This window comes from Microcaecilia unicolor, unplaced genomic scaffold, assembly GCF_901765095.1.
Source record: "Microcaecilia unicolor unplaced genomic scaffold, aMicUni1.1, whole genome shotgun sequence".
In the NCBI taxonomy this organism is placed as follows: Eukaryota; Metazoa; Chordata; class Amphibia; order Gymnophiona; family Siphonopidae; genus Microcaecilia; species Microcaecilia unicolor.
Genome location: NW_021963058.1, coordinates 241,477 through 251,524, shown reverse-complemented (window position 1 = coordinate 251,524; position 10,048 = coordinate 241,477). Strand labels below are relative to the sequence as shown.

The 10,048-nt window shown below is 46.1% G+C and overlaps 1 protein-coding gene across 2 annotated transcripts in view; it reads right to left on the bottom strand.

Moving 5' to 3' along the window:
- Nucleotides 1-2,644: 2,644 nt before the first annotated feature.
- The window catches only part of LOC115458857 (coiled-coil domain-containing protein 50-like), a 150,582-nt gene continuing 143,178 nt past the window's right edge, over nucleotides 2,645-10,048 (bottom strand). For both annotated transcript variants that reach the window (XM_030188695.1, XM_030188696.1), the window contains one exon: nucleotides 2,645-3,142. In XM_030188695.1, the coding sequence (XP_030044555.1) occupies nucleotides 2,979-3,142 (164 nt within the window). In that variant the 3' untranslated portion in view covers nucleotides 2,645-2,978. The remainder of the gene's footprint in view (nucleotides 3,143-10,048) is intronic.

Sequence of the window (10,048 nt, the reverse complement as noted above, 5' to 3'; positions counted from 1 at the left end):
ACATATATAAAAAGAAGGAAAAAGCCTCTGTATTCCCGTTTTCAGTACATGTTAGTGACAGTGAGCACGGCAGGGCTGAATAAGTAGATTGACATCGTAGCAACAGATGTTTCCCTTGAGAAAGCCTGCACGGCGAAACGGGACCCCGTCGGCATATTAGAGTGAAGCTAAATTGCAACGGCAAGGACGGCACTAAAAGATAAGTGTTCGTCATAATAACCTGGTTTTGTTAATTAAAAATAAGAGGAGGTTTTTGAGCCTATGAAGATTCTGTCCCGGTTAACAGACACTAACATGTACTGAAAACGGGAATACAGAGGCTTTTTCCTTCTTTTTATATATGTCTTCATAAAAATTTTTAAAAAAAGTTAAATATTTGAACACTTCAAAGCAATGGGGTGTACATGTAAAAAATTGAAAAAGTTGAACAAGCAATAAGTTGAATGAGCAACTGTTTATTGAACTCTTTGGGGTTCTACATGGAATGTTGCTACACATTGAAATTCTGCATGGAATCTTGTTAGTCTTCAGAATTCTAGAATCTTGCTACTCTTTGGGGTTCTGCATGGAATGTTGATATTCTTTGTTTTTCTGCCAGGTACTTATGACCTGGATTGGCCACTGTTGGAAACAGGATGCTGGGCTTGATGGACCTTTGGTCTTTCCAGTATGGCAATACTTATGTACTTAAGTACTTATGTAAATGCAAGGGGCACATTAACATGGGTGGGGCTCCCACTTATGTACATAACTTACGCACACTTAGGTCCTGCCAGTTATGCCAGGTCTATGCAAATGTGTAAATGTCAAGCATGTCAATGGCAGGTTTTATTAGTATTATATAATGGAACCTGGGAACCAAGATGCCATTACAGAATGGGCTCTCACCACACAGCAGGGGCACCTACATGGCAGTCCCCAGTTACAGAATTGCGGGTCACTCAAATTTGTGTGCGATCCTGGGATGCGCTCAGTACATAACTGATTAACGAGCCAATTAACAAGTGGGCGCTAACAATTATTTATGTTAATTGGTGCCAATTAGGGGTCACACACACACACACACACACACACACATCTGGCTGCACGTTATAATGCTGTGTACCAAAATTCCATAGTATGCCACCCAAAAAGGACATGGCCATCGGAGGGGCATGGGCGGATCCGGGGCACTCTCAAAAGATACGTGCACTGTTACAGAATTCCAGGAATCTGTGTCCAACTTGAACACCAGGATTCAGTTTCCCTACGTCCTCACACCTAAAGTTGGCGTGGAAATCCCGGAGTGCCCTTCGTAGGATAGCGCTGACTGCTGATTTTAATCGGTGCTTATTTTTCAGCACCTTTACTAAATCTGGCCCCATACGTATGCATTGGAATGAGATGTCCCACTGTGTTTACACCCAGCCGAAACAGCACAAGGCCTCTTCGCACAGGAAATTCTCAACAGCAGCTTGCAACCACTGTACATTCCCTGTGGTCACAGCAGGAACCTCGGATGCCTCAAGGTTCAACAAGAGGTTGGGTTCAACATTCACAGGCTCCAGCACATTGGTTCAGCAATGCTTAGCACAGGCAGAAACCCAGCAGGGCAGAGTTCTCGGATCACACATACACAAATTCAGAATCACACTCAAAAAGGAACTTTACTATAAGTTCCTCTGGGGAGTTTCTGAAGGGAAACGTGTGTGTGGGGGGGGGGGGGGGTCATTCTTCTGAAGAGACAGCAGCCACTATGACTGCTGTTGTATGAAATTAGGTTGGCTCTAATTTCAACTCAAATATTGTTAAAAAAACATAAATTCCAGAGAGAGAGACTACTACTACTATTTAGCATTTCTATAGCGCTACGAGGCATACGCAGCGCTGCACAAACATAGAAGAAAGACAGTCCTGCTCAAAGAGCTTACAATCTAATAGACAAAAAAAAATAAAGTAAGCAAATCAATTAATGTGAACAGGAAGGAAGAGAGGAGGGCAGGGGAGGCGAGTGGTTACGAGTCAAAAGCAATGTTAAAGAGGTGGGCTTTCAGTCTAGATTTAAAGGTGGCCAAGGATGGGGCAAGACGTAGGGGCTCAGGAAGTTTATTCCAGGCGTAGGGTGCAGCGAGACAGAAGGCGCGAAGTCTGGAGTTGGCAGAAGTGGAGAAGGGAACAGATAAGAAGGATTTATCCATGGAGCGGAGTGCACGGGAAGGGGTGTAGGGAAGGACGAGTGTGGAGAGATACTGGGGAGCAGCAGTGAGTACATTTATAGGTTACTACTATTTAGCATTTCTATAGCGCTACGAGGCATACGCAGCGCTGCACAAACATAGAAGAAAGACAGTCCCTGCTCAAAGAGCTTACAATCTAATAGACAAAAAATAAATAAAGTAAGCAAATCAATTAATGTGAACAGGAAGGAAGAGAGGAGGGTAGGTGGAGGCGAGTGGTTACGAGTCAAAAGCAATGTTAAAGAGGTGGGCTTTCAGTCTAGATTTAAAGGTGGCCAAGGATGGGGCAAGACGTAGGGGCTCAGGAAGTTTATTCCAGGCGTAGGGTGCAGCGAGACAGAAGGCGCGAAGCTGGAGTTGGCAGTAGTGGAGAAGGGAACAGATAAGAAGGATTTATCCATGGAGCGGAGTGCACGGGAAGGGGTGTAGGGAAGGACGAGTGTGGAGAGATACTGGGGAGCAGCAGAGTGAGTACATTTATAGAGAGAGAGAGCCAATTCCTAGAGAAATGCCAGCTTACCTCTAAAGCACATTATAATTACCAAAAAAATACTACAGCAGAGCTGGCATTCTGACTCAGAGCAGTTCACCTTCCCCATGGAGGGCATCCTTGCCTTTTTCCTTTACTGTTTAAACAACGGCTGTAGCGACTGACCGTGGTCAGCCCTTCTATGGCGTCTGGATCAAGCCCCTGTGTGATCCCCATGACCGAAGAGCCTGCAAAGAAACAGGAAGGTCTAGGGGAAGTGACGTGGACGCGGTTCACTGCTGTTTGCAACCCTCTTTCTTGTCTCTCGACTTCTGCTGTCCTAGTTTCTCCGGTTGGCGTTTGGTTGGTGAAACAAACACTGGTTCGTTGCCGTCATCCAAAAAGTCATAGAAGCCTTCGACTGGGACGGCACAAGGCTGTGAAGAAACCGGGCAATCTAAATTTAAGAGAAAAGACCTCGTCACACCATTGCTTAAACCATCATCATTGGCCTTTATGTTTCAACAATTTTTATTAATGACATCACAGAAAGCACACATACATAATATTTTGCATCAACTGTCCTAGAAAGAAGATTAGCTGCAACAATGACATAATTAAACATGTTGTCATCAATCTTTTTTACTTTTTTCTCCCCCCTTCCTTCCCACTCTCAGATGTTCAACATTTACCTTGATGACACGTTAACCGAAACAAACTTATTCCACCTTTTAAAGGTGTAAATATTCAAAATTTGACATAACTCCTCACACCCATGTGCCGCATTCCGTCAGCAAACCTTTAACGTTTTTACCCCCTTCCCACCCCTATCCTTCCCTCCCCCTCCCCATTCCCCACCCAGTGGCGTACCAAAGGGGGGGGCGGTCCACCCTGGGTGCACGCCGCTGGGGGGGTGGTGCCGCAGCATGCGCCTGTCTGCTTCCAGTTCGCTACGCTCGCTAAATTCTCTCGTTTGCTGCAGCAGCTCCCTCCTTCTGCCCCGGAACAGGTTACTTCCTGTTCCGGGGCAGAGGGAGGGAGCTGCAGCGAAGAGAGAACTTAGTGAGCGTAGCGAACTGGGAGCAGACAGGCACGCACTGCGGCACCACCCCCCAGCAGCGTGCACCGGGGGGGGGGGGTGTCATTTGGGGGGGGGGGGGGGGCGCATCGGCGATCCGTCCCGGGTGCCATCTAGGCTAGGAACGCCACTGCCCCCCCTCCCCCCTTCTCTCCATATACCTCGTACTTCCTCTCTGCCTACCTGAACTTAGTTTCTGATAGCCCAGGTAGGGCCTATCTCCTCCCTCCCCCCCTTTGTGCCAACCACTGCCAGGGTGAAGAACAATGTTCATCTTAAAGCCTTCTGCTCCTATTCACAGCAGGTTAAGAAGCAAGCTTCGCCCTCTTGTATGTAAGAACTCCATATCAAGAGAAAATGTTTTTTCCGCTTCAGGTTCCCTTTCGCCTCCCTAGCTTCCCATGTGGCTAGCTCGTGTCATCTGGCCTTTAACACCAGCGATACAGTAGCCAAGGCAACTTTGAAATGGAAACCCGCAGCAGTGTTTGGCGAGAAACTTTAATTTTGCAGAAAATTTTGATTTTAAGCTTTTGTTTTGTACACTGAGATTGAGATGCCACATTTAAAAAACAAATTTGGCTTTGAGGGCAATGATTAAATCTGCGGAGAGATTGGGCCCGATATTTGGACCGCTGGAGTCAGCCTGGCTGACTCCCGCGGTTGGCACTGAGGGTAGATATTCAATGCCAGGCTGTTTCCAGTGACCAGCATTGAATATCCGGGTGTTTTTTGGCTAGTTTCAATTTAAGTGGCCAAGCCGTTATTCAGCGCTACCCAGTTAAGTTGAAACCGGCCAAACATAGGCCTGCTATTACGGCGGCTGAATTTGGATGCCAAACTTAGCTGGCGATGCGCTGAATATTAGTGGATAGTTGGGTTATATCATGCGATATAACTGGTTATCTGCTAAGCACTAACCAGTAACATTCAGTGGGAGACAACCGACGATCTCCCGGATAGCCAGTTAAGTGCCATTTAACCAGCCAGAAGCCGTTCCTGGCTGGTTAAATGGTTTTAAATATGGGGCAGATTAAGCTTATGATTCACTTCATGACGACAACGTCTTGTGATACATGAGCACAAGTTAAAAAAAAAAATTTATTTGCTATCACAAGAGACATAGGGGTCTCTAGTGGAATAGCAACATTCCATGTAGAATCTCAAATAGTAGCAACAGTGGAGGAGTGGCCTAGTGGTTAGGGTGGTGGAATTTGGTCCTGGGGAACTGAGGAACCAAGTTCAATTCCCAGCACAGGCAACTCCTTGTGACTCTGGGCAAGTCACTTAACTCTCCATCGCCCCATGTAAGCCGCATTGAGCCTGCCATGAGTGGGAAAGCGCGGGGTACAAATGTAATAAAAAAAAAAAAAAGGTACACTAACAGATTTAGCATGTGTTAAATGCCATGCAGCCCATAAAAATATTATGGCATTTAGCCGTACTAAATCCGTTAGCGCCAGGGGCGTATCTGACTTTCCCTGGTAGGGGGGGCCAGAGCCCGAAGTGCGGGGGCCATTTTGCCCTCCCCCCGGCGCGTCCCATAGGCTTCCATTGGCGGCGCAGGGGGGTTGGCAGCGGTAGCGGGGGCCAGGCGCCCGTTGGCCCCATTACAGATACGCCCCTGGTTAGCGCACCTTAGTAAAAGGACCCCACGGAGGGGTTACCGTGCAGTTGGTGCGTTAATTTTCTTCAGTTGACCTCAACAGTGCTTCTTATTTTCGTGGGGAAACCTTAATCATCTATTTAACACGAAGGAAGAAGGAATTCCCATCGGGTTTCCCCTCAATACATTTCTTGCTGATGGCTCATGGACTTTAACATAAACAGATTAGTTTGCATATTTTATCGTAAATCTTTACAGAGGTGCTTGCAAAGTAAAAACACAAGTTTACCAAATCCCAGGTGACTCACTCATTATATTTACACTTCCTCCTTTGCATCTGCTATGAAAACAGAAAACCATTCAGAGGCATCAGCCCTTCCTCTAGTCCTCTCTTTGAACACTGCTTTTGACGATCTGCAGACTCACCACTACAAACGGGGATGAGGGAGGGGAAGAACAGGGCTGGCATTCAGTGGAGTGGAGGACTACCCGGCAACACCTATGAAATACAGAGAGCTAAGGAGGCTCAAGTTTGGGGGGGGATGCTCTGCTCCACACTTAAACATACGGGTTTTCAAACAGACATGGGAGACACAAGGGATGTGCATTTATTCATTCCAAAATGTGTAACCCATCCCAGTCCCCTTTGCAGGACTGCTCAGGGTAACGTACAGGAATATAACAATAAACACAGAACATTACAACAATACCCTAAGACAATATAAACATTTTTAAAATATGGCACATTTCTCCTTCCTCTGTTTGCAAACTCATGCACGACTTTTCAAGGACTAGGTGTGCAAAGAAATGAGAAAGGATGTCTTGTTTGGGTGACACAGGCTACAGGAGGTGTGTATGTATGTGTGTGCGTCTTTGTGTGTCATAAGAATTGCCGTACTGGGTCAGATCGACGGTCCATCTAGCCCAGGTTATCTGGCTTCTAGCAGTGGTCAATCCAGGTCACAAGACCACGGCAGAATCCCAAAGAGTAGCAAGATTCCGGAATCCCAAAGAGCAGCAAGATTCTAGAATTCCCAAGAGTAACAAGATTCCCGAATCCAAAGAGTAACAAGATTCCAGAACCCAAAGAGTAGCAAGATTCGAGAATTCCCAAGAGTAACAAGATTCCCGAATCCAAAGAGTAGCAAGATTCCGGAATCCCAAAGAGCAGCAAGATTCTAGAATTCCCAAGAGTAACAAGATTCCTGAATCCAAAGAGTAACAAGATTCCAGAACCCAAAGAGTAGCAAGATTCGAATTCCCAAGAGTAACAAGATTCCCGAATCCAAAGAGTAGCAAGATTCCGGAATCCCAAAGAGTAGCAAGATTCTAGAATTCCCAAGAGTAACAAGATTCCCGAATCCAAAGAGTAAGATTCCAGAACCCAAAGAGTAGTAAGATTCCCTGCTACCGATCCCAGGGCAAGCAGTGGCTTCCCCATGTCTATCTCAATAGCAAACTACATGGACTTTCTTGACCAAATGTTTTTAAACCCAGATATGCTAACCACTGTAACCGCATCCTCTGGCAATGAGTTCCAGAACTTAACTATTCGTTGAGTAAAAAAAATACGTTCTCCATTTTAAAAGTGTTCCCATGTAACTTCATTGAGTGTCCATCAGCCTTTGTACTTTTTGAAAGAGTAAAAAATCGATTCATGTTTACCCGTTCTACACCACTTGGGATTTTGTAGACCTCTATCATATCTTCCCTCAGCCGTCTCTTTTCCAGGCTAAAGAGCCCAAACCTCTTAAACCTTTCCTTATATGAGAGGAATTCCATCCCTTTAATCATTTTGCATTTGATATGCTGCCTTCCTGAGGTCCCCAACCCCCGCCAGCTGAAGACTTTGTCCAGCGCTGGTCCGTGGCGGCACCGCTGCATTGCCTGCCCTGCTCTCTCCCTCACGTCCGGCACGCGTCTTTTAGTGAAGATGAAGTCTCACTAAAAGAAGCGTGCCAGACGTGAGGGGAAGAGAGGGCAGGGCAGGCAATGCGGCGGCGCCGGAGACCAGTGCTGGACGAAGTCTTCAGCTAGCAGGGGTTGAGGACCCCCGCCGGCCAAGGTGTTTACAGCGGCGGAGGTGGCGGCAGCAACCAAAATGTGCCCCTCCACCTTGCGCTCTGGCCCCCTCGAGCCCTGGCTATGCCCCTGATTCAGGGCATAGATTTATGTGCAAGAAGTTTTAGCGAGGATCATATTTCTTTTATTTTATTTGTTACATTTGTATCCCACATTTTCCCACCTTTTTCCAGGTTCAATGTGGCTTACATATTACCGTTATCGAGTTTGCCGGTCCGGTCTGAACAAATATAAGGTATGAATGATATAAGGTGATATTATGGTAGATAAGGTACATGCATGGTAGGTACAATTGGGGGGAACTTGGAGAGGGAGGGGGGAGGAAGAGTCAGGTAATGTCCATTACGGTCTTTTGTTATATTGTGTCGCAGGTGTCCAGGTAAATGTTTATGTTGGGTTGGTGGGGTATGCTCTTCTGTCTGTGAGAACATTCAGCGTTATAACTGTGTATTCTTACACTCATTCTGAAAGTACAAAAATAGTTGTCCCTAGACATTAGAGTTCTTCTTTGTTTGTACAAACTCAGTTTGTAATTATGACCGATTTTAAATTCTTCACCAGCAGCGAGCTACCATCAACCTTTTAAAAGCAAATGCATTATATTTACAGATAATAACAATACCTAACTGCAACAAATGATGACATCCTGGTAGGCGAGCGGGGGTTGTAAAAGCAGCCTGCCTTCAAGGGCGCCGTCGAGTTGTATTAAAAAAAAAAACCTTACCGCGTTGGCGAACTGGCGGGCAGATGAGACGGGGAGGATGAGGGTGTTATCAACTGAGATAGAGAGTGGAGGGAGAGGAGAAGTGGGTTTGGGTGGAAAGACAATAAGCTCAGTCTTGGCCATGTTCAGTTTCAGGTGGCGGTTGGACATCCAGGCAGCAATGTCAGATAAGCAGGCCGATACTTTGGCCTGGGTTTCCGCAGTGATGTCTGGTGTGGAGAGATAAAGCTGGGTGTCGTCAGCATAAAGATGACATTGGAAACCATGAGATGAGATCAGCGAGCCCAGGGAAGAGGTATAGATTGAAAAAAGAAGGGGTCCAAGGACGGATCCCTGAAGAACTCCAACAGAGAGCGGGATGGGGGTGGAGGAAGATCCATGAGAATGTACTCTGAAGGTACGGTGGGAGAGATAAGAGGAGAACCAGGAGAGGACAGAGCCCTGGAACCCAAATGAGGACAGTGTGGCAAGAAGTAAGTTGTGATTGACAGTGTCAAAAACGACAGAAAGGTCGAGGAGGATGAGGATGGAGTAACGACCTTTGGATTTGGCAAGGAACAGGTCATTACAGACTTTAGATAGTGCCGTTTCTGTCGAGTGTAGAGGGCGAAAGCCGGATTGAAGCGGATCGAGGATGGCATGAGAGGAGAGAAAATCAAGGCAACAGCTGTGAACGGCGGTTCAAGTATCTTGGAGAGGAAGGGCAGGAGGGAAATGGGGCGGTAGTTGGAGGGACAGATAGGGTCTAGTGAAGGTTTTTTGAGGAGTGGTGTGACTACAGCATGCTTGAAGGTGTCAGGGACAGTTGCAGTGGAGAGAGAGAGAGGTTGAGGATATGACAGATGGGGGGGGGTGACAGTAGGAGAGATGGTGTTAAGTAAGTTGGTGGGGATGGGATCAGAAGAACAGGTGGTGCATTTCAAGGAGGAAAGAAGGTGGGTGGTTTCCTCCTCGGTGATATCAGGAAAAGAGGAGAAGGAGGCCTGGGTTGGTTGGTTGAGGGAGTGGGTTAAAGGGTGAAGAGGGTAAATGATGTCAGATAACACCTGTACGGTCCATCCACTCTGCCCAACAAGATAAACTGATTTACGTGGTATGTGATACTTTTATGTATACATGAGCTTGATTTGTCCTTGCCTTTCTCAGGGCACAGACCGTAGAAGTCTACCCAGCACTCTTCTTGTACTAAGTTCTGGAGCTAACGTCGAAGCCCTTAAAATTTACACTCCAGCCCATCCCTATCTATTCAGTCCCAATCAGGGCATAGACCATAGAAGTCTGCCCAGCTCCCATTTTGTTTCCCAATTACCGGCGTTGCCACCCAATCTCCACTAAGATTCCATGGATCCGTTCCTTCAAAACCGGATTCCTTTGTGTTTATCCCACGCATGTTTGAATTCAACGACTGTTTCTTTAAGATATATTCTTTACACCCTGCATAGATGGAATTACAATAATCAAATTGGGTCAAAACAAGAGATTGGACCAGTAATCTGAAAATATCAGTTGAAAAAAGGGGCCTAATATGCTTCAGCTTCCAAAGTAATTTAAAAGATTTAGTAACCCCCGAGGACACCTGAGATTGAAAGGTTAAGTGCCAATCAACAACACCGCCTACAATTTCTAGAGTGGTCTTCAAAGGATAAGAAATACAGTCAATGCTAAAATTGCTGCAGGGATCATGGTCAAACAGATGAGTTACTACCCAAATTTTCATCTTCTACTACTACTACTACTACTACTATTTAGCATTTCTATAGCGCTACAAGGCGTACGCAGCGCTGCACAAACATAGAAGAAAGACAGTCCCTGCTCAAAGAGCTTACAATCTAATAGACAAAAAATAAATAAAGTAATCAAATCAATTAATGTGAAC